The 25,492-nt window shown below is 38.0% G+C and overlaps 1 protein-coding gene across 1 annotated transcript in view; it reads right to left on the reverse strand.

Annotated features, from left to right (window-relative positions):
* Nucleotides 1–10,292: 10,292 nt before the first annotated feature.
* The window catches only part of LOC101677075 (ATP-binding cassette sub-family A member 10), a 79,546-nt gene continuing 64,346 nt past the window's right edge, over nt 10,293–25,492 (reverse strand). Inside the window, 17 exon segments of the mRNA XM_045080651.1 lie at nt 10,293–10,852; nt 10,855–10,873; nt 11,000–11,059; nt 11,905–11,989; nt 12,698–12,807; nt 12,810–12,858; nt 13,036–13,155; nt 13,725–13,828; nt 13,899–13,974; nt 15,874–16,012; nt 16,015–16,051; nt 17,278–17,369; nt 17,749–17,866; nt 19,610–19,730; nt 20,819–20,911; nt 21,849–21,934; nt 23,388–23,501. Coding sequence (XP_044936586.1) covers nt 10,782–10,852; nt 10,855–10,873; nt 11,000–11,059; nt 11,905–11,989; nt 12,698–12,807; nt 12,810–12,858; nt 13,036–13,155; nt 13,725–13,828; nt 13,899–13,974; nt 15,874–16,012; nt 16,015–16,051; nt 17,278–17,369; nt 17,749–17,866; nt 19,610–19,730; nt 20,819–20,911; nt 21,849–21,934; nt 23,388–23,501 — 1,494 coding nt within the window. The 3' untranslated portion in view covers nt 10,293–10,781.

The raw sequence follows: 25,492 nt of genomic DNA on the forward strand, positions 1-25,492 counted from the left end.
TATGTCCAGGATTCAGGGCACAAGCCAACAGTGCTAAAGAAATATTCCTTCCAGCAGCTAAACTCATAAAGAAAAGTGCACCATGGAATGGGGCACCTGGCTGACTCAGTTAAGCATCTGCCTTCAGCTCAGGTCCTGATCCCAGGGTCCTGGGATTGAGGCCCCTGTTGGTCTCCCTGCTCAGGGAGTCAGCTTCTTAACCTCTCCCCCTCCTCCTACATGTGCTGTCTTGTGCTCTCACTCTCTCAAATAAATAAAATCTTTAAAAAAAAAAAATGTCCATCATGAAAGAGAATCAACAGGTGAACAAAATGAGACTATTAGTACTAAAGAAGCAATATAAATTACATAGGAATAATAAATAATAAACAGTAAGAAATGACAAGGAAGACTAATAAGGAAATAACTCATTAGAACTTACAGATATTTAAAGGGACTAAAAGTAGTTAAGATTAAGAATTCAATGGATAAGTTTTGTAGCAGGTTAGGCACGGCTGAGGAGAAAAATCAATAAACCAGAAATGTAACTGAAGAAATTATATACGATTAAGTGTAAAGACAGGACAGGATAGAAAAATATTAAAGACAAATTAAAAGACATGAAAGACAGAATGATGTTTCCAGCACATATCCACTAGGCATTTTATAATAAGGAAAGTAAAGGGAATAAATAAGAGGAATTTTCAAAAACAAGTTGGATGAAAAATTTCCAGAGTTGAAGATATGAGCCCTCAGATTAAAAAAAAAAAAAAAGAAGAAGAAGAAGAAGAAGAAAAGAAAAAAATTTCAACAACTAACTTTTTTGTGGTGAGTTTTCAAAACATGATCAAGAAGGAGAGTGGAGAGAGGGAAATACTAGAAAAACAATAAAACAGAAAATACGAGTTATAAACTAAGGTTTAACAGTTAGCCAAATGTTGTCATAAATAATCAAATAATGCCAAAGTGCTGAAACAAAATAGTCAACTTCAAATTCTATACTCAGTTAAATATGCATGAAATACAGATCTCCTCAGAGAGAATTTACCTTCTATGCAACATGACTAAAAGAAAACTAAAAGATATACTTCAATTAAAAATAATTTTTAGGGACACCTGTGTGACTCAGTTGGTTGGGCATCTGCCTTTGACTCAGGTCATGATCCCAGAGTCCTGGGATTGAGTCATACACTGGGCTCCTTGCTAGGGGAGGAGTCCATGTCTCCCTCTCATTCTCCCTCTGTGCTCTCTCTATCTCTCTAAAATGAATAAATAAAATCTTTAAAAAAAAATTTGTTTTAAAAATACCAAGAGTTTTGTCTCAGAAGTGTTTGACAAATAAGTTCCCAGTACTAATTATTTATTTGACTGTCAACAATATTTTGTGGGAGAGGATGCATAACTTCCCACCAGCCTGTACAGTTCTTCAGTCTCTGCCAATGAAATCTCAGAGGTATCTATGATTTTTTAAAGATTTATTTATTTATTTGAGAGAGAGAGAGAGAGAGCATGTGCATGAGTGGGGGTGGGTGAGGGACAAAGGGAGAGGGAGAGAATCCAATTAGACTCTGCACTGAGCATGGCACCCATCCCAGGGCTTGATCTCTCACAACTCTGAGATCATGACCTGAGCCACAACCAAGATTCAGACGATTAACCAACTGAGACACCCAGACACCCCGAGGTGTCTATGATTTTGCAGAGTTTTAATTGCAAGTGAAGAACAGAGACAAAAAAAAGAAAAGAAAAGAGAAAAGAGAACAGAGACAGAGTTGGCATGGGATCAGAGAATGCTAGGGATTTTTGCACGCGTGCTACGCCATTGTTTTCCTCAGAGTATGCTGTGGGGGCGTCCAAAGTTATTGGAATTACTGTCCTTCTCAACTCTCAGTCACTAGAAATCCTCCCATTTCACTTAAAAAGCTGTCCTTATGAGCTATAATTTTAAAGATAATGCAGACGGGGACAGGTATTTGACAGTGTATGTTCATGAACAGGGGAACAGGATGACAAGAGGATGACGTACACAGGTGTGAATACTGGCCGTATATAGGAATGCTGTTCATTCACACTAATAGGAAGAATGTTACAGTATATGGGTATACTGAAACCTGGCTGGTTGCTCAGACTCTGAAAGCTTGTGAAAACACTCTTCTAATTGCTTCCGTTTTCACAGTCAAGTGGGAAGCAAGGTCTTTGGCTGAGAGTGAAAGAGGAGAGAGAGATTTAGAGTCTGAGAAGCAGAAAGATGTGGTTAAGCAATTTAATCATCCAATCCGGTGACAGAGTGAGTGGACAAGGGGAATGCAGTGCAGTTGCCCTGCAGAACCAAGGCTCCACTTAAAGACAGACAGTGGCCCTTCATTTAAAGTGAGACTAGTTATTTTGTTCATGTGTATTTTCTACCAATGTTCATCTCCTAAAACAGGTTTAACCAAGATTGAGGTTTTGTCAGAAAATTATGATGAAGGGTGAGAGGGTCAGGCATTGATGGTGTATATATGGGAGAGGCTATTGGCAAAGGTCAGCCTTTCTCTTGAAAGGTTGTGGACTCCTAAGTGGAAATAGTAGATGCCTCTTCTTTCTTGCCAACTTTATTTGGGCCATTGGCTCCCAGATTTTACTTTCAAGTACATGGCAGAGAGCTGATTCACTGTGTCCGGAAAGGTTGTGGATTTGGGGAGGTTTGGCTATCTAGGACTATATCAAAGTTTTATTGAGGGAAAACAAAGTATGTGTTCATAAATCATTTTCTAGATAAAATTTTCAAGTAAACTAAAACTTAGGAATTTTGGCAGCATACTAGAACTACAAGTTCCCTGGAATTTTAGCTGCAGCAGTACATCTAGCTTTCTATTTCTTCTCCTTTTGCATGTTTTCCTCTTTTAAGTTTCTGTAGGTTGCTTATCTGCTTCACAAAAACATGTACAAATACCCATTTTGTGGTCAGAGTGACTAGGATCCACTCTCGGGATTAGATCAACATTACTCTAGAACAAAACCTCAGTACCAAGAGATTGTGAGCCTCTGTATAGAGGTATGCCAGCTGCCAGCCACTCTGTTCTTGCTCAGACCTCTGGGACGGATCTCAAATGATTCCTGCCTGGGTCTGGTACTGTTCCCATCTTATTTGTCATAATTGCTAGTCTGGAGTCCCATGATGTAGGTGCAGCTGCTAGCGACCCACTCCATGAGCTGCCAAAGAGATAAAGCTGTCCTTAGGAAGCCATCCTAAATGTGACTAAAATAAAATTCTAAATAGCATTTTAAGGTCTTCCCTGTTTCTGAAATTAGCTGTGTTTCTTTCTTTAGAAAACTTTGCTGACTATCCTACTAAGTAAGGTTCAGTCGTTCTGTAGACCAATTCTTCTCATCTGGCTAACGATCTTTTTCATTAAGGGCACATGACATGGGGGTCTAGAATGTGCAGCACAGAAGCTGGTTGTTGGTGGACTTTCTGGGCAACTGATTTGGTCAACGTTACCTTATTCTGTAGTGTCCCTAATGTACTAGATTATCATCACAGTGACAGTGTTAACCAGGTCACAGGGCCTACTCAGACACCTTTTTTTTCCCCTCTGTTATAGGGATAAAACTGCCCCCAAAATGGTGCATACCATTTTTTTTTCAATACCAGGGTCCCCACGTGCAGAGAAGAAACATAACTAAATTTTTATAATCCAAGCACTCATTTTCTATGCCCACTACCACTAGCAACCTGCTCACGCATGTTATTTTTTCCATCTCAAGATGCTTTTAGTACAAACTGGTTTATACTGAAAGCATTGCACATAAGTCCTACGCTAATGTCAGATGGGAAAGTAGAATAATCCGATGAGTAAACTGTCTCCAATTCCAGCTTCTAGGAAGTCTGCCTCTAGACTGAAATGCCATTGATGGAATTTAGACACTAATGACCTTTAATTTCAAAAGGTCTCAGTATCCGTGACCTTATTTTCTTCACCTTTCAATACTACATCTGTGGATACCATAGGGGGTCTGCAGCATGGTCTACTAGACACAAAAACTGGATATGAATATTTTTTAGTTGTATTATGCCCCTAGCACAGAGAACTATATGGTAGGTGGCTAAATATTTGCTAAAATAAAGTAAAATTTTAAATATATACATTTTTATCACGAAATGTTTCATTTTTAGAAGAAACAAGGAAAAGAAAATTAATAGCTAAAGAGATTATTTATGTAAAGAAATTGTAGGAATAGCCTCTCAACCTAAACCCTACTGTTGGCCCATTCAAAAACTCACAAGGGCCGTAGGTTATAACATAACAGGTCAAACCTCCCCCTCAGATCTTTGATAGCCTCTGGAAATGTTGTAGAATATTCAGTATCACAGAACCTCAAGTCAACTTTCAAAGCTGTGGACTCGTTTATGTCAGTTTCCACTATATAGTAATAGCCTTTGGTATTTTTTGTTTCTTCATCAGTGAATCTGTGCTAGAACTCTGGCCACAGAACTCATGGATCTTTGGCTGATGTGCTTTGGTGAGTGCTGTGAAGTGTGTAAACCTGGTGATTCACAGACCTGTACCCCTGGGGATAAAAATATATGTTTATAAAAAATTAAAAAAAAAAGAATGTTATGTTTACTAATAATTGCCTTGTTGATTTCTTTCATGACATCATTAATTTAACAATAGGTTGAGGGAGATTTCATACACACAGGGGTACTGCTGAATTCATCAGGAGTTATAAATGGCATTTCTTTAACATTCCTTTTGATGAGGGAGCAGAAGTCTGTCTGAGGACAAAGTACAAGCTGACACCCTGCGACCTAACCACCCCCAAGTCTTGGGTAGGATATATGTGACCTTTTCCAGGGAGCTCCCGACTGTCTTAATATTAGCCTTAATGTTAATACATTGGCAGAGGTCAAAACAATCTTAACTTGACAATGACAAGGCTTCCTCTGTCTTATAGGTCCTCTTTTTTTTTTTTTAAGTTTTTATTTTTTATAAACATATATTTTTATCCCCAGGGGTACAGGTCCGTGAATCGCCAGGTCCACACACCTCACAGCACTCACCAAAGCACCCCTCCCCCGATGTCTATAACCCCACCCCCCTTCTCCCAACCCTCCTCCCGGTCCTCTTTAACAAATGAAAATCCTTTTGAAAAACCTCCCTTTTCCTTACCTCTCCCAATTCCCAAGTATATAATCAGCCACTCCTCACAACCCCTCCCTGTGTAGCACCTCTTTCTGCCCACGGGTCGGTCCCTGTGCTTTAATAAAACCACCATTCTGCAACAAAGGTGTCTCAAGAATTCCTCCTTGGGGGTGCCTGGGTGGCTCATTGGGTTAAAGCCTCTGCCTTCAGCTCAGGTCATGATCTCAGGGTCCTGAGATCAAGTTCCGCATTGGTCTCTCTCCTCAGCAGGGAGCCTGCTTCTTCCTCTCTCTCTCTGCCTCTCTGCCTACTTGTGATCTCTGTCTGTCAAATAAATAAATAAAATCTTAAAAAAAAAAAAATTCTTCCTTGGCCATTGGCTCTGGACCTCACCCCCAGGAACCTAACCTATATTCTAAAATCACATTATTTAAAAAAAAAAAATCTATTTTTTTCTTTCTCCCTCACTTCCCCTATTTTTTTTTTTCTTTTTTTGGATGTGTGTGTGGTGGGGGTTCCCCTCCCTTTCTTTCTATAAAATGAGTAAATGAAAGATCGCTCAGAAAAAAGGCCCTCTTCACTTAGTTCCTGCTATGGCCTGGGGATAGATTTAGCTGAGTATCTGAAGGTTTCCTAGTTTGTTTATTTGTTTTTTTCCCACTCTATGGGATCCTCAGGCTGGTTCCTTTAGCTTGATCAAGCCTTCAGGACTTCCCCAGCTGAGAAGGAGAATGAAATGGGAGCTTTCAGAGTCTGCTTCACTTGTGGGCGGGTTCCACATTGCTCACAGAGGGGAGAGAGGTATGCTGGCTGCTGGCATCTTTCTTTAGTTTAGAAAATAGTTGTTTGGGGGATACAATAAGAGTCTGGGACCTTTCCTAATTCTACATCTACCATCTTGCTTTTGCTTTGTTTTATTTTCATTTCAGCAGATAAGAGTGAGGGGATTATGGAAATGGTATTCACTTTGTCATATTGCTGTCTCTAATTCTTTCCTTTCTTAGGAAATTTCTGCTTCTGAGGAGGCACCAGGGAAAAAATCGAGGAAATGGCTGGAATGTACAGATGGAACGCCTCAGTGAGACTTCTGTTGGAAGCTTAGACACATAGAGAACCTTGGGCCTGTGTGTTCTAGGAATGTATTCCAGTGATTAGGAAGATAATTGCCAAAGATCTACATGCCACATTTTTAGTGGGAGCATTTTTTACAACAGGGAAATTTAGAAATAATCTATGTATCTTTCAATGGATTTTTCAGCCATAATCTTTTTTATATATTCAAGCATTAAAATGATACATAGGTTATAAAAATGATGTATATTAAAATGATACATAGGTTATAAAAATGATGTAGATCTATAATAAACTAGATGTAGATCTATAATAAATAACACAAACACAAAACAGTAGATATAATATTACATGTGTTGTGTATATGCCTGTATGATAGAAAAAAATGTATTAATGAAGCAAAAAAATCTTTTATATTCTAGAACTGTAAAAATTGTATGATTTTCTTACAGATAACATGTACTATGTCAAATTATTTTAAATTATACTTTTAAAAATTAAATGAACTGAGTTTGTCTTTTTTAAAGCATTTTTAAATGTACAATTCAGTAACATTAATTGCATTCACAATACTGTACATTCTCACTCCAAAACTTTTCCATTACCTTATGCAGGAATTTTTTTTTTTTTTTTTAAGATTTTATTTGCCAGAGAAAGAGAGAGAGAGCACAAGCAGGGAGAGAAGCAGGAAGAGAGAGAAGCAGGCTCTCCGCTAAGCAAGGAGCCCAATACAGGACTTTATCCTGGGACTCTGGGATTATGACCTGAGCCAAAGGCAGATGCTTAACTGACTGAGCTACCCAGGCGCCCCCCTACACAGGAATTCTTCACCATGCAATAATCCTCATTCTCCCATCCCTTAGCTCCTGGTACCCTCTAATCTACTTTTTGTCTCCATGAATTTGCCTACTCTAGATATTTCATATGAGCATTCATATTCATGCCCTATTTGTATCTAGATTATTTCAAGCAAATTTTATGCTATACATATATTTTATTTAAAATACATTTAAAAGATCAAATGAACTGAGACATTGAAAATTTCTGGGCACTTAAAACCACTTACAACCACTGGTATTTTTAACCTAACCCAGAGTCATCCTGCTAGATCTTACAAGGCATTTACAATGGGAGAAAGATCTGTGTTAAAAGGACTGAATTCTATATCTGGGTTAAACTCTATATACCGTTTTTGTTTGTTTGTTTGTTTGTTTGTTTTTAATGTGACAAGCATGGTGCTTACCAACTTCTTGCTGCTTCTTAGAAACTGCCCTCCTGAGGGATGAGGGCCGGGTTGTTCTTAATGTAAATTGACCATAATTTGTATCATTGGTGCAAGACCATAGCACATTCAGCTTTTGCGTTGTTGGTCAAAAAAAGTTCAGCTCACATAGAGACAAAAGCCAGTCACAACCTTCTCCAGAAACTGAACCAAGCAGTAGAGATGAAGCTAAAAAGATGCACAGAGAAAGGCAATGAGGCAGGGAAGACAAGGGAGGCCATGGGATAAGTTAAAGATTTAAAGTTTAAACTTTAAGTTAAAGATTTAAAGTTTAAACTTTAAGTTAAAGATTTAAAGTTTAAACTTTAATAAGTTTAAAGAAGTAAACAAAAACTTTAAGTAAGCAGAAGTGGGTTGAGAAAAGATGTGTCAACAGCGAGTGCTGTAGCCAGTTAACTGGCTGAAGAAGACTGTATTTCATGATAGCCACAGCAGAGCAAGAAGCTGAGTCTATATCATGGGTCGAAATAACAGCTGAAATTTCACAATCTCCACTTATGAAAGATACTTATGGCTGTCTTGAATCCACAATAACCTTCAAACTGTCTCTTTCAGAACTGTCCTAATTCTTGGATATGTCTGGAGTTACCACAAGCCCTACATTACTTGGATTAATGTACATGACAACCCAAGGAACACAGGAATCACTACCAGGAACTGGGATTTGTGAGATATGAAATCACCAAGAATGTGGACCTTTTGTAATTAATTAAGACAAGGTTAGGGGCACCTGAGTGGCTCAGTGGGTTAAGCCTCTGCCTTCGGCTCAGGTCATGATCTCAGAGTCCTGGGATCAAGCCCTACATCTGGCTCTCTGCTCAGCGGGGAGCCTGCTTCCCCCTCTCTCTCTGACAGCCTCTCTGCCTACTTGTGATCTCTGTCTGTCTCTCTCTCTGCCAAATAAATACAAAAACTTAAAAAAAAAAATTAAGACACGGTTGGAAAACATTGAGAGTGTTCTACTTATTCCCAAACTGTTTTCTTGGTAGTCATACCATGTAGCCAAGGAAGATAAGATTATGAGCAATAGCTACAAAGCAACAATTTTAAGAGCATAGAAATGTAATTGAGCACAGTTAGATGATTTTAATTTATAGAAGCAGGAAATCCACCAAATTAAAGTCCAGAATGCCTACTCAAAGCAGCTGAAGGAAGCTGTTAGAGGAAGAACTTTTATGAGGTAACTGGCAGGACCCACTGCCAAACAGTTGTATCAGAAGACATCACAGAACCTTGCTGTGTCTTTTTTGGTCAAAGTAAATCACTCTTCAACAGGAGTAAGGACATTGGTAGAAAATGAATGGTGTTATTATTTTTTTTAAACCAAGCTTCTTTTTCTGACCAGTTGTGATCATCCATCATAAATATGAAGGAAGGCCTTGTTGAGACATTTTTTTTTCTAGTTGGGCTACTAGGACCTGGAAGAAAAGACTCATACATCTGGAAGATCACAGACTACATAGGGATATGAGATAGTCTCAAATGCTGGATGGTGAGTCATCAAAGCATAGAGGATGAGCTCACCTGGTTAACCAAAAATCAGAGTGTCTCAATATGGGCACTACTTACATTTTGAGATGAATTATCATTTTTTTGTGGAGGACTGTCCTGTGGGTTTTAGGATGTTTAACAGTGTCTTTAGCCTCTGCCACCTGGGTGGCAGTAGCAATCTTCTATTGAGATAACCCAAAACAACTCCAAATAATGTTATCTGTCTGCTGTGTGGGGGACAGAAGTGAGTGAGAACCACTGGAATAAGTATGGTAATCTAAGGATAGAAAATGAGTCATCTACCAAAACCACAAATACATTTCTTTGTTGGTTTTAATTATGTAATTGAGTGAATGGAATTTCCTTTTTAAGAAAATTTGAACATTACAAATAAAACAAAAACTTTTATCATAAAATTTTAAAGAAATACCAAATTCCTGTAAGTTAGGAGGATGTACTTTTTTTTTTTTTTAACCAATTATCTGTGGAATGTCTGTTTGCAGAAATCAAGCTAAGGGGACAAATTCAACCTTAAGTCAATGCCAAGGTGACCATAAAGGAACTGACACAAACCACGACCACATAATAAGAGTTCAAGTAGAGGAGGAAAGTCAGAATCAAGGATGAGTATGACATTAAAAAGTCCTGTGGACATTTCAGAAGCTTAGTATGGGTGCTGAATTTTTCTACTTGTCAGAGAACAAAGTTACCTAGATCTTGTACAGCAGAGAGCCATCCGTTGAAGCCAGAACTATTTACCCTAAGACTATAATAAAATAAGACTGAAGAGAAGTTCATCACAGCTTTATTCATAAGAGATAAGCATATAGTTTAAAATGTCAGATAATAGTAAAAAGGTTAAGTAAAAACCATGATAACACATCAAAGGAATCCAATGCAGGTATCCCATAACCCAAAGATGTTACGATGATATGCAAGGTACTCGTGAACCATGAAGTGGAAAAATATAGCAAATTACCATGCCCACTCATGTCGACTTAGAGAAAGTACCCATAAAAAGACCATTGATTATAGGTAGACCAAATGGAGTAATCTGGTGTTTTACTATAGATTACTATTATCTTCATCCACATAATTTCTATATATCCTTAAATGAGCATATACTTATAATCAGAAAATATAACTGTATTTAAAGGTTATACTGTATAATTTCATCCATCCATTTCTTAGATCATCTTATGGTCAATGTTATCTTAAATTGGTATTTAAGTAAATAATATTTTTAAAATAGCCGATATATTTAAAGTTCAGGTTAAAAAAAACCCTACAATATTTTGGTCATTTCTTTTTGGGGAGAGAAAGAGAGTGGCAGTGGGGAGAGGGAGAGAGAATCTTAAGCAGACTCCCCACTTAGCATGGAGCCCAACACAGAGTTTGGTCTGTGGATCTGAGAACCCTGAAATGGTAACTTGACTCAAAACCAAGAGTAGGATGCTTAACCAACTGAACCATCCAGGCCCCCTGTTCAAAGTTCTGTTTGTAAAATATGCTCAGCATTCAGCTATATTGAAAATAATTTTAAAAAACTGGACTAACATTATGTGATATTTTAATTAATACTGAACACAAAATAGGCCTGATTAGCAATTAGTATAATGCCTGATTATGGTAATGTTCACGACTTTTCCCTATCTTTGCCTCTCCTCTCCATTCTAAAGTCTAAAAAACCATCTAAAATCTTAATCATTATTGAATGTTGGAACTATTGAGTGCGTCTGTTATCTGTGGTAATGTGGAAGACTGTTCTAGAATTCTGGAGACTCATAATGTAGTAGGAGCTAAAGCCTGATGTTAGGAGATTCAGGGTTTTAAGGCTCTTCCTGTGGGAGGAGTTTCCATCTAATTGCTGTATCAACTTCATCATCAATATTTCCTGTTATTTAGAGAGTTCTAAGAACACCTAAATAGGGAGAAAATAAGTAAGTAAACAAAGATGTCAGGGTGTTTCTGAAAGATGGATGTGCACAGAGATTTACACAAAGCCTCCTTGGATGATACCCGCTGGTTTAAAGGAAAGAAAACTCACCTGTTCCAAGGTAGCCTGAGAGAGGCTGTATTCTTCCATGTCAAAGTTCTGTTTCACTGCCTTGAGAGGGACTAACATCAATGACTTACATGTTTTCCACTAAAAGTGCTTTCAAAGTGTGCAATATATGCAGCAACTTCAAATCCATGAGATTTTTTAGGATATAGGCCAAGTCATTACATTTTTTTGGAAAGATAAAGAACGATGTAGATACAGCCAAACAAAAAGAGAACAATGAAGGAATGTATACATCACCAGTACACTCAAGAGCTTCTTGTGGCCTATTTCAGTACATCCCCTTTTGATTACTTACATATGTATTGTTAGGACTCAAATCAGCCATTGAATATTGTTGGGTTTCTATATTTATAAATTTATGAACAAGTAAGTACCCTGTATGTGGGTCCCATTTCTATGTGTCAAGGCCTCATAAATATCCAGGGTGACCTCTAGTAAGTGTCTCTAGAATGAATTCAACTCTACGCTCATCCATCCCCAATCCTAACTTGTCACATATCAGCCCTGTGTACCTTCCTTCTCTGGCCTTCTATCTAGGCCTCCAGTCATTGTCTCCATATTCTAGCTCCTCATGCCTGACTATGATAAATATGGAGATGCAAGAAGCTCAACTCAGTATTCTCTGGGACAACATGTCGATAATTATCCTTCAATACCATTCAATGGAACCAGGACAGAATATTCTTGTCTCCTTTTTAACAGAGGAAAAATAAGGTGGAGTAAACCTCAGTGTAGAGCCAGTACTACAATCCCTATAGAATTTATAAGACGAATCCAGTGGAGATTTTCTAAGTTTTGACTGATTATATAATTTTTCTACTTGAATTCATATAGTATACATTCCATGTGAAAATATCACAATAGATAAAGTCTAAGTGTGTCTAAACTTACCCGCCTCTAATTTTAAAAAAGGCCTGAGACAGAGGGTGAACGTCTTTCAATGGTAATTTATATGCCTTCATGGAGGAATATCTGGGAGAAGGAAAAAATCAGATGTATAACAATGTTAAAACACTGGGGAGAAATTAGTAGCCAAAAAAATTTGTGTGTGTGTGTGTTTTTTTAAGATTTTATTCATTTATTTGACAGAAAGAGAGCACAGGCAGGGGTGGGGGGTGGCAGGCAGAGGGAGAGGATGAAGCAGATCCCCTGCCATTGAGCAGGTAGCCCAAGGTGGGGCTCAATCCCAGGATCCCAGGGTCATGATCTGAACCCAAAGCAGATGCCTAACCAACTGAGCCACCCTACATGGGTAAAGTTCATCTTGACTCAAGTTCTTTACAGATTCTGTGTTCTCAAGAGTGCCTCTTATCCCCACTCTTCAGTGGCCAAACTTTGTTCATTTTAAAGTCCTACTTTAATGTCATTTCCTCATTTCTTTGTATCTTCATTTGCTTAATAGCCTTGTCCCCAGAGGCTGTAAGCACCAAAACAATCTTCTCTACATACACAGGCACATGTGCACACGCACACACCACTCACCTTTTTGGAGCTATGAAGCATTCACTGAACATAACCTTTCAGTGGCTTTGTCTATGCATCCAAGTGACCTCCAAACAACTTGTTTTATAATAAAGAAGTCAGTTCAGCCTTCCTCTTCCTGCCCAGATTCACCCACGTCTAAACTGAGTGTACTAGAAAACCTGTACACTTGTTACCCATGCCAAAAACATCCTTTACCTTTCCTGCTGAGCAGCCTGTGGAAAAAGCTTCAGAATCTCTGTGCGGAGAGGCTCCATCTGAGTGGGGTCCTTCATTTTTCTTTCTAGAAAATAATCTTTAACAAATTTGAATAATCTTTAACAAATTTGGTTTTCAGATGTTGAATGAAACCAATACACCTAATCCAAGGAAGAGAAAAAAGAGTTGAAAGAAAAGAACACTGGTCCTTTAATTGCTTCCTCAATTGCAAAGACAGAAGAAGGTGTTTGATCTTTGATCAAGAAGCTTAACATAGTGAACTGTAATTTTCTCTGCAAGAACTTGGCGCCCCAGTGTGGACATGGACGAGCACCCACCTCAGCCTTCTGGACACTATAATGGGCACACAGTCACAGATGGCCTCAGCCTCTGCCATGGAGTGGGTGGTCAGGAGGGCGCCCCTCTCTGCGTTTTTAACAATGGTCTGAATTGCCTGTCTCAAGGTAAAGTAAGAGAGTGTTTGCATTTAGAAAATATTTGGGGAAATAGGTGAACAGAAAGAAGTATGGAGAATAATAGAAACTTTTGTATTCCGTTATAAGAAAAAAAATCTATTCTAGAGAGAAAGAAAAAAATTGCACTGCATTATGTAATTCTATTACCACACTAATTGGCTTTGTAGAATGAAAAGCTAAAGACTGGGAAATAGTGAGTAAAGTCATGTTTGTTTAAAAAGTTGGAGTGCAGAGAAGCACCAGATTGTAGGATCGTCAGTAACTGAAGAAGAAAAGAAGAATGAGGCAGGGAAGAGGAGTAAGAAAAAGAAAATCCAAACAAATACAGGCAAGATTCTATTAGATTCTTAGAATGTCTATTTTTCCCCTTCCTTGGGGAATTTTGAGCACTGTACTGAGTTTCATTGAATTCAATAATAGAGGATGTGAACCTCGAAGATAAATGGAGCAAATGTAAAAAAAAAAAATATATATATATATATATATATATATATATATATATATATGCACAAACTCCAGACTCATACTACTAACCCTACACTTAATATGACACTCCTCGCCACACTTGCTGCTGCCCCTCAGGGTCCACCCCTGTGGACGGCTCATCCGGAATCACCACTGACAAGTCTCCCAGGATGCTCAGTGTGAAGCACAGCTGGAACAAGAACAACACATCTGGCACTAATGGGCGGGGCGCACAGGGTAACCCCGAGGCCCCTTCCTACCTTCCTCTTGACACCCTCGGATAAGGCCTTCACAGGAACTTTAAGTTGTTCCTGGAGCTTGAGAGCTTCCACCAATCTGAGGGGAAAACCCTACTGTGATGTTTCACGGTGCACATGTTCCTACTAAAACTAACAATATAGGGGCGCCTGAGTGGCTCAGTGGGTTAAACCTCTGTCTCTGGCTCAGGTCATGATCTCAGGGTCCTGGGATCGAGCCCCACTTCAGGCTCTATGCTCAGCGGGGAGCCTGCTTCCCCCTCTCTCTCTCTGCCTGCATCTCTGCCTACTTGTGATCTCTCTTTCTCAAGTAAATAAATAAACTCTTAAAAAAAACAAACAACTATGGTCAACTAATCTTCGACAAAGCAGGAAAGAATGTCCAATGGAAAAAAGACAGCCTTTTCAATAAATGGTGCTGGGAAAATTGGACAGCCACATGCAGAAAAATGAAATTGGACCATTTCCTTACACCACACACAAAAATAGACTCAAAATGGATGAAGGACCTCAATGTACGAAAGGAATCCATCAAAATCCTTGAGGAGAACACGGGCAGCAACCTCTTCGACCTCTGCCGCAGCAACATCTTCCTAGGAACAACGCAAAAGGCAAGGGAAGCAAGGGAAAAAATGAACTACTGGGATTTCATCAAGATCAAAAGCTTTTGCACAGCAAAGGAAACAGTTAACAAAATCAAAAGACAACTGACAGAATGGGAGAAGATATTTGCAAACGACATATCAGATAAAGGACTAGTGTCCAGAATCTATAAAGAACTTAGCAAACTCAACACCCAAAGAACAAATAATCCAATCAAGAAATGGGCAGAAGAAGACATGAACAGACATTTCTGCAAAAAGAAGACATCCAGATGGCGAACAGACACATGAAAAAGTGCTCCATATCACTCGGCATCAGGGAAATACAAATCAAAACCACAATGAGATATCACCTCACACCAGTCAGAATGGCTAAAATCAACAAGTCAGGAAATGACAGATGCTGGCGAGGATGCGGAGAAAAGGGAACCCTCCTACACTGTTGGTGGGAATGCAAGCTGGTGCAGCCACTCTGGAAAACAGCATGGAGGTTCCTCAAAATGTTGAAAATAGAACTGCCCTATGACCCAGCAATTGCACTACTGGGTATTTACCCTAAAGATACAAACGTAGTGATCCGAAGGGGTACGTGCACCCGAATGTTTATAGCAGCAATGTCCACAATAGCCAAACTATGGAAAGAACCTAGATGTCCATCAACAGATGAATGGATCAAGAAGATGTGGTATATATACACAATGGAATACTATGCAGCCATCAAAAGAAATGAAATCTTGCCATTTGCAACAACATGGATGGAACTAGAGCGTATCATGCTTAGCGAAATAAGTCAAGCAGAGAAAGACAACTATCATATGATCTCTCTGATATGAGGAAGTGGTGATGCAACATGGAGGCTTAAGTGGGTAGAAGAAGAATAAATGAAACAAGATGGGATTGGGAGGGAGACAAACCATAAGTGACTCTTAATCTCACAAAACAAACTGAGGGTTGCCGGGGGGAGGGGGTTTGGGAGAAGGGGGTGGGATTATGGACATTGGGGAGGGTATGTGATTTGGTGAGTGCTGTGAAGTGTGTAAACCTGGTGATTCACAGACCTGTACCCCTGGGGATAAAAATATATGTTTATAAAAAATAAAAAATTAAAAAAAAAATAAAAAAAAAATAAAAAAAAAACAAACCTAGCAATATAGAAGACCTTAGCACCATCAACCTTAAATCAGTATTCTGAAGGACCATTAATATCATCACAAACACTAAATCTTATGATTTGGTTCTTCTTCAGGTTTCCCATCTTCTTATTTGCATTTAAATTTAAAGACCTTGTTTATGATCTCCTTTCCATATTTAATGAGGAAATCCCATGCTCCCCCCTTCCTCCTGCTACAAAGTATGAATGAGCCTTTCTTCCCTACCGTGAAGTACTAAGAGCAGTGTCCTCTTTGCCTAGTCCTTTCACTGGGGTGTATAACTCCAAGTGTTCCTTTACATTAAGACTGGGCCGCAGTGAGTTTTCCTGAGGACAGCACCCCAAACACGTCAGGGTGTCATCTTCCGTTGCCTCAGTGATGTTCTGCAGCCTTGTAAAACCACCTGCATTGAACAGTGAAAGTCAGATCCACGTTCAGCTTTTGCTCCAATCTTCCTTCTACTAAAAAGTGGCTATTAAGCCTCGTGCATGGTTGGTGGGACTACAGGCTGGTGCAGCCACTGTGGAAAACAGTATGGAAGCTCCTCAAAAAATTAAAAATAGAACTACCCTATAATCCAGTAATTCCACTACTGGGTATTTAACCAAAGAAACAAAAATTCTAATTCAAAAAGATAAATGTCCCATTATGTTTATCGGAGCATTATTTACAGTAGCAATCCAAGTGTCCACTAATAGAAGAATGGATAAAGAAGCCAGCTGGGGCACCTGGTGGCTCAGTGGATTAAAGCCTCTGCCTTCAGCTCAGGTCATGATCCCAGGGTCCTGGGATCGAGCCCCACATCAGGCTCTCTGCTCTCTGCCTGCCTCTCTGCCTACTTGTGATCTCTGCCTGTCAAATAAATAAATAAAATCTTTAAAAAAAGATGTGGTATACATCTACAATGGAATATTACTCAGCCATAGAAAACAACGAGATGCTGCCACCTGTACCAATGTGGATAGACCTAGAGAATATAATGCTCAGTGAAATAAGTCCGTCAGAGAAAGACAAATACCATATGATTTTACTCATATGTGGAATTTAAGAAGCAAAACAAATGAACAAAGAAGAACTGAGACCAATAAAAAACTCTCTTAAATACAGAGAATAAATGTGATTGACAGATTGGTGGAGGGATGGGAGAAATATAGGTGAAGTGGATAAGAGTACTGGGTAATGGACACTGGGTGATACACAGCATTGTTGAATCATTAAATTATACACCTGGGGCTAACATAACATTGTGTGTTAATTTTACTTGCATTTTAAAAAAAGTGGCCATAGGGGCACCTGGGGGGCTCACTCCAACTCTTAATTTCAGCTCAGGTCATGATCTTAGTTATGAGACAGAGCCCTGCATGGGGCTCTGTGCTGGGTATGGAGCCTACTTAAGATTCTCTTTCTCTCCTTCTTCCCACTTGCATAAAAAAAAAAAAAGAAAGAAAGAAAAAAGAAAGCCATTATGCATCACTATTTTTTGAGCATGCAGAGATATTTCATAAAACTTTTCATTTATTTATTTGTTTTCTTAAAAAATCATTTGATTTACTGGTAGAAAAATATAAGGATGGTATTGATATTTAAAGTGAAATTTCCCCTGGCAATGAGCTTGGTTTCTTCACGTACCACTCCTGCAGCTGGCTTTGTGTCTCCTGTTACCATTTCAATGGAAGTACTTTTACCAGCTCCATTGTGTCCCAGAAATCCCAAAACTTCACCTGGGGAAAGAGTCACCATTGATGTCTGTACTTCAAAGTTGGACTAACCTAAAACCACTTAGTTTAGTAACATTTTGAAACAAAATAACATTTTCAAACAATCCCTTTGCAATCTTCTATATTCCAGTGTGAGTGGAAAGGTTTTGGATTTACAATAGATTAAGTTGATCTTCCTGATCGAAGACTGAGTTTCTTACATTTGAATTGGGACATGGTATTGAAACAGAAAACGTCTCTCTGCCAACACGTCAAGTATTTTTATAATGACATGTTAACCAAGATAGAGGAACAGTCTCAAAGAATGGAAAATTTTCTCCTTTTCACAGTCTCAAACCTAAATAAATAAGAAACATCCTGATAAAGGGAACATTGTCCAAACCTTTTTAAATACAGAAGTAGACATTTCTTATGGCTATTTTCTTCTTTATTATTGAAAAGCAACTTTCTTTATTCCCTGTATGTTCTTTGTGTAAACAGCTTGCCATTATGAATGGTTTCTGGAAAACAAAGCACGATTTTCCTGTTAAATCTCAGATATTTTATACACTCATTTTTTAAAAATTTAATTTAATTTTTTCAGTGTTCCAAAATTCATTGTTTATCCACCACACCCAGTGCTCCATGCAATATGTGTCCTCCATAATACCCACCACCAGGTTCAGCCGACCCCTCACCCCCACCTCCAAAACCTCATTTTGTCTCTCAGAGTCCACAGTCTCCCTTGCTTTGTCCTCCCCTCCGATTTCCTCCAATTCACTTTTCCTTTCCTTCTCCTAATGTCCTCCATGTTATTCCTTATGCTCCACAAGTAAGTGAAACCATATGATAATTGACTCTCATTATTTCACTCAGCATAATCTCTTCTAGTCCTGTCCATGTTGATACAAAAGTTGGGTATTCATCCTTTTTTTTTTTTTTTTAGATTTTTTCATCCTTTTTTTAAAGATTTTTTTAATTTACTTGACACAGAGAGAGATCACAAGTAGGCAGAGAGGCAGGCAGAGAGAGAAGAGGAAGCAGGATCACTTCTGAGCAGAGAATCTGATATGGGGCTTGATCCCAGGTCCCTGAGATCATGACCTGAGCTGAAGGCAGAGGCTTAACCCACTGAGCCACCCAGGTGCCCTAGTATTCATCCTTTCTGATGGAGGCATAATACTCCATTGTATATATGAACCATATCTTCTTTATCCATTCATCAGTTGAAGGGCATCTTGGTTCTTTCCACAGTTTGATGACTGTGGCCATTGCTGCTATGAACATTGGGGTAGAGATGGCCCTTCTTCTCACTTCATCTGTATCTTTGGGGTAAATACCCAGTAGTGCAATTGCAGGGTCATAGGGTAGCTCTACTTTTAATTTCTTAAGGAATCTCCACACTGTTTTCCAAAGTGGCTGCACCAACTTGCATTCCTACCAACAGTGTAAGAGGGTTCCCCTTTCTTCACATCCTCTCCAACACTTGTTGTTTACTGTCTTGTTAATTTTGGCCATTCTAACTGGTGTAAGGTAGTATCTCAATGTGGTTTTGATTTGAGTCTCCCTGATGGCTAATGATGATGAACATTTTTTCATGTGTCTGTTAGCCATTTATAGTCTTCTTTGGAAAACTGCCTGTTCATGTCTTCTGCCCATTTTTTGATGTGATTATCTGTGTTGTTGTATACTCATGTTTTATCTTTCATGTTCTAGGTTATGAATATAACCAGATTTTGTTCAGTCTCTCTCTTTTTTTAAATGAAGTACCCAAATGTATGTTCATGAATGGAGATTACTTTACTAGTTAGAAAACTAATTCCTAATCAAATGCATTGTGTTTGCCTTATGCCCTTGGCACTAATTCCATATCTGGTGTTTTTCTTATTGATTTTCATACAGTGTAAATTTACTTGGTAGTTACAGTTACTAATGTCACAGTTTCTATATAATGCTAAATGAAACTGCAACTCTTGCAAAAGATGTGAGATCTTGTTAAGGTTGATAAAAATATCAGAGAAAGTTTTGAGTTACACTGATGAATAAAGACCTCAAAAGGTTAAGATCCACAAAAAACTGAAGAAGAGAAAATTCAGAGTCATGACAAGACAGATACTTCAAGAATGGGATTTAAATATGACCTACACATGCTGATGTTACAGAAACAAGGAAAGTTTTGAAAATAAAAACCAGGAGTTCATCAACTCTACAGAACGAGCTACCTGGCCCAGTGTTTTGTAAAGGGTCAAGTTACTTGTTTTCACCTCATTCAGGCTCAGAGTAGTGAATGTATTTGCTGTGTTCACTCTTTCAAATTCAACATCTTCATCATCTTCTTCTGGCTCTTCTGGATTTGGATGATTTTCTCTACTTCTTGGGGAGATCCTACAAAGAAAACAAAATAACACAACAATGTGATTCTAGCTGTATAACTATCAAGAGAATGTAAGCCTCTACACTTAAATTATTATCCTCTGCTTAAAAGAAGGAAAAATGATGAATTTGTTACCTACATGATTCCCCTGTAGGCAGCTATATCCCTTGAAATATTTTCTTTGACTATTATATTTTTTTAATTTTATTTATTTATTTATTTGTGGGGGGAGGGGAGGGACATGGTGGGGGCAGCAGGCAGAGGGAGAGGGAGAAGCAGGCTCCCTGCTTGGGAGCTAGATGCAGGGCTCGATCCCAGAACCCTGGGATCATGACGTGAGCTGAAGGTAGATGCCTTTTTTTTTTTTTAGATTTTATTTATTTATTTGATAGAGATCACAAGTAGGCAGAGAGGCAGGCGGGGGGTGGTGGAGGGAAGCACTCCCCACTGAGCTCTCTGCTTGATCTCAGGACCCTGGGATCATGCCCTGACCTGGGCTTGATCTCAGGACCCTGGGATCATGCCCTGAGCTGAAGGCAGAGGCTTTAACCCACTGAACCACCCAGGTACCCATGAAGCAGAAGTTTAACTGACTGAGCCCCGTGCCCCAATCTTTGACTATTATCTTTAAAACCTTTTATTCCATCTATCAACTAGCTCTCAAAATTCCCTCAGATAGTGTTTTCAGTCTGCCACCATCCAGATAGTCCCCACATTACTTCTTAAATGATCACCAGAATTGGCTTTTCTTTCCTTTTGAAAACAATTCACACACATACTGAACACACCAGCTCATTATCGTGTTCTCTCTTTGGGGACTAAACTTACTATAAGCTGGAGAAGAAACAAGTTGTGGTGCTTAACCACTAAGAGAGATGCAGAGAACAAAAACTCAACTTGCCTAAAATTGGTGAAGACCCATGACTTCAAAACTATGTATCCCTGCATTCAGTCCAATGCTATTTTGGGCTTTTTCCCCAGAATAACAATGCCTAATGTGCCTGGCTAAAAATTAGATAGCAAATCAAACTTAATAAATTAATGTCAAATGTACTGTTACAAAAAATTATATCCAGATGTTAATAAATGTTCTTTTGACCTGAAAACTGGATATTTCCTCATTGTTTCTTTTCCACACTTCATTTCCAGATACCTTATAACAAAAAGGAAAATGACACTCAGAAGGTATGGTTAAAGGCAAAGAAAGAATTAGAATTAGCATCATCATGGAATTCAAATTCAGTGGGCAGTATTTGCCTTTTCTCATGGAAGATACAACATTCATATTTTACTTCAGTGTCTTTCTCCAGTTTAAAATTCCACTAAAGGAGTACATGGGTGACTCAATCGACTAAGCACCCTACTCTTGGTTTCAGCTCAGGTTATGATCTCAGGGCTATGAGATTAGGCCCCCAAACAGGCTCCACGCTCAGTGGGGAGTCTGCTAGACATTCTTTCCCTCTTCCTCTACTGCGCCCCCACTCACTTGTGCTCTCTCTCTTTCATTCTGAAATAAATAAAATCTTAAAAATATTTTATAAAATTCCACTTAATTTTTCACATTTCTTTTTCATTACTCAAATTAGTGTATTTTTTAAATACATAGTTAAATGAATTTTAGTCATGCAGCATTGTGGTATTTCTATATAAATCACCTCAAATTGTCTTTGGACACATAACATATCAATAATATATATTAAAATAATAGCAATCAAGTCTTTAGTTTTTCTGGTATACATTATACTGTCATTGACTCTATATAGAAAAATCCCCTTGGGGCCCCTGGGTGGCTCAGTTGTTTAAATAACAGGCTCTTGATTTCGGCTCAGGTCACAAACTTAAGAGTCGTGGGATTGAGCCTCACTCAGGCTCTGTGCTCAGTGGGGAGTCTGCTTGGGATTCTCTCTCTCCCTCTGCGTCCTCTCTCCCATGCTCTCTCTCTAAAATAAATAAATAAATCTTTAAAAAAAAAATACCTTCAGGTTTTGCTTCCATTATATTGGAATGTAGAATATAGTAAGAGAGTATTTTTAGGATATTTAAATTTGCCATTATTTGAAGAAGAACAAGTATATTACACAGTTATGAATCCTATGCAATAGACATTCAGGTAGAAAATTTCTCTTACGATTAAGACTGTTAAGAGAATGATCTCATGGCCTTCACTGATTTCATTATCCAAAACTTCCTAGTGTCTCATATATACATGGGCTAGCTGTTGAAGGAAAAAAAAGGCTAAATGAAAGTCTCTCTGCTTGATGCACATAAAATCTACACACTACATTCATATATATTGTACCTGATGTTCCATGGGGCACCTGAGTATAGTCCATGAATTGGGATAAAACTTGTTCTCTGATACTAAAGTCTGTTGATGAGCTGACATTCTTCCTTGATTGTAATCTCCAATACTTTCCGTCTTCCAATTTTATGTAGTAGGGATTTGCAGATTTCTTTTTTTTTTCCCCCCATCTAGCCTGTTATTATTTTTAACATACAAATAACATATATTTTGTTTGGATGTATCCTAATATCTATTAATATTCTCAGTATTTAGAGGCCTTGCTGTATTCTTTCTAGTTATTGTTTTGTTTTCATCATTCTCATCTCCTTCCAGAAGCCAACTGAAGCTGATCAGAGTGTTAAAACCCAAATAACAGGAGACACCTAACTTTTTTTACAATTGTAAAATAACTAGAAAATAAATGTGTTAGATATAAGAATAAGATAATTATTGAAGTTAGGCACTAAATCCAGTTTTGCATCTTTATCAATTCTATAAAACAGGTAAACAAGGGAGACTATATAATTCTCATTATTCAGTTTATTAAAAATAAATGTTTTCTTAGAAGAGTCAAATTTTTTTTTCTGCCAGTAAACCTTAAAATGGATTTTTAAAAATTACTACCATTTAGTGGGATTCGCATGGTACAGATACCACATTTTAAGAATAAACATCATTTCAGTCTTTTTAATAGGCTAATGAAATTCATCCTTTAAATGAATTCATCCTTTAATGAATTAATGAATTAATGAATGAACTGATTCATCCTTTAAATGAATATATTTTTTATTTGCCGTCTAGTAAGAAAATAGTATACAGCATTAACTTTTATTTTACTTAAGTTCTTATTTTAATTCTAGTTAGTTAACGTACAGTGTTTTATTAGTTTCAGGAGTACAATATAGTAATTCAACCATTCCATACATTACCCTGTGCTCGTTTAGGAGGGCACTTGCAAGTTTCTTGTTAGTGGAAGTTATAAAGTACAAAACTGTGAGGTAAATGAGATTTATCAATAGTTGCCCCAGATACTCAGTAGTGCTTTGTTTCTCCCAGAAGTGCTCTTTAACAACACATACATACCCTTACCAATCACATCTCCATAGCAATTTATTGACACTAAGTGGAAAGAATCAAAGAATGCAGTATGTCACAACTTCCATGAAGTCTTATATTTTAGGAAAAGAGACTTAAACATGGACATCAACCTTATTCAGATTAATTTGAACCTTATTCAAATTAAGATTTGCAATCTTAATTTCAGGATTTAACAGCATCGAATAACTTTTAAATTGTACACCTGTTCCAATATTGGGCAAAGATTTTATTAATGGGCTACAGGGTTAAGGCCAGTCACACAGTAGGTAATATTGCTTACCTTTACTAAAAACATGAAAAATCCAATTTAAGTGTTGAAAGACATCGAAATCATGCATAAAATTAAACTGAGTTTTTCAAATTCAACGGATGATATGATGTTGATTAAAAGTAATGAGATCTAGCAGAAAAATAGCCAGAGGTATTATAATTTTCTGTCCTACATAATATTTTAAGCTGTTTTCTATGAATGATCTGTTTTCCTAGGAGATATTCTCATTTTCAATTTTCACCTGATATTTAGCAATATTATTAAGATTTCCTCTTTAGAAAGCATGAAACTATCATTACAACTGAAACATAGGATTATAATATAGTCTGACATATACATCTAGAAGATTTTGCATTATCTGATATGGATGGAGAGCAACAATAAAAGAAGGAGATGTAACATTATTTACTTTGTCACCTCATATCCTCAAATGCTTTCACCATCAGGATATAACTAAGAATTAACTGATGATATGACTTGAGAACTTCAAAGATAAAAGGACAAAATAAATATTGAGGTGGGTATTTATTGCCATAGTTAAGCAATTTTCCATGTTGATACTAATGTAGGAATTTTGAAAGGTTTAAAACATCCTCAGAGGAATGAGTAAGTCATGTGGATAAAACTGAGTTGATAAAAAACAGAGTCGATGACATTGTAATTGCGTTGTCTGGTGATAGATGGTAGCTACACTTGGGATGAGCATAGCCTAATGTACCTAATTGTGGAATCACTATATCGTACACCTGGAAATAATGTAACACTGTGTGTCAACTGTACTAAAAAAAAAAAAAAAATCCAGGCACCTGGGTGGTTTAGTGGGTTAAGCCTCTGCCTTCAGCTCAGGTCATGATCTCAGGGTCCTAGGATCGAACCCCACTTCGGGCTCTCTGCTTGGTGAGGAGTCTGCTTCCTGCTCTCTCTCTGCCTGCCTCTCTGCCTACTTGTGATCTCTCTCTCTCTGTCAAACAAATAAATAAAATCTTTTTTAAAAAATCCTCAGAGAAACATAACAGCACTGTACGTAGCCGCCCATATTCCCACTCAGACTACTTCAGTAGTTTCCTAAATGGACACCCTGTCTCCAGTTCTCCTTCCACTACAAATCCAGGGGACATTCTGAAGAATGGTTTGATCTTGTTTGAATAAGAATCGCTTTCTTTTACATATTCCATTGAATGTAAGGGCTCTGATTGCAAAGACTGTTTTGTTCAAGCAAAGCATCTGGCACATAACAGAGAAATGCAATATCAATGCATGAATATTGGGAAGGCAAAGAGTAAAGAGGATTTCTCCTTATTATGTTTTTCAATTCATCAAACAATCAAAAAAGATACATGTTAAGGGGGCGCCTGGGTGGCTCAGTGGGTTAAGCCACTGCCTTCGGCTCAGGTCATGATCTCAGGGTCCTGGGATCGAGTCCCGCATCGGACTCTCTGCTCGGCAGGGAGCCTGCTTCCCTCTCTCTCTTTCTCTGCCTGCCTCTCCATCTACTTGTGATTTCTCTCTGTCAAATAAATAAATAAAATCTTTAAAAAAAAAGATACATGTTAAGGGTCCAATTTATGCAAAACACTTTTTTAAGTGGGACCATAGTTACTGTAGTTTTAAGAAAAGAGGAAAGAGAGGAGTATAGAAGTTCCTATTGGGCATCTATGCAGAATTTAGCACTTACCAAGTTCTTGGATGAACTATTTACGAGCACTGTGATAGTTTATGTGCTTTGAAAAACTCAATCCTGACCCTTTAGAGTACTGCTGTTATTACTCATATTTTCTGAGGTTTAGATAACTGAAGCAACTTGCCCAATAACTTCTAACTCTTCTGTGCTAGATCAAGGGTTCAAACCGGGGGCTATCCGACTCTAGAACCCAAACTCTTAACCACTATTTTTGTTGTTGTTGTAGGAGTCACCTGTCCATACATCAAGTCAATGTACAATATGTTGGGTATCAAGATACACATGAAACTGATAATAGAACAATAGAAAACTGAGGTTAAACTTTCTAATTCTATAAATGCAATGACACAACCTGTCTTTGACCACCCTACCTCCTTCCTCCTACTCCCTTTCTTCCCATTATCTCACTGTACCAATTACCTCCTCTATCTTGTCCCAA

Source organism: Mustela putorius, unplaced genomic scaffold (genome assembly GCF_011764305.1).
Source record: "Mustela putorius furo isolate JIRA1106 unplaced genomic scaffold, ASM1176430v1.1 tig00000487_pilon_pilon_pilon, whole genome shotgun sequence".
Taxonomy (NCBI): Eukaryota; Metazoa; Chordata; class Mammalia; order Carnivora; family Mustelidae; genus Mustela; species Mustela putorius.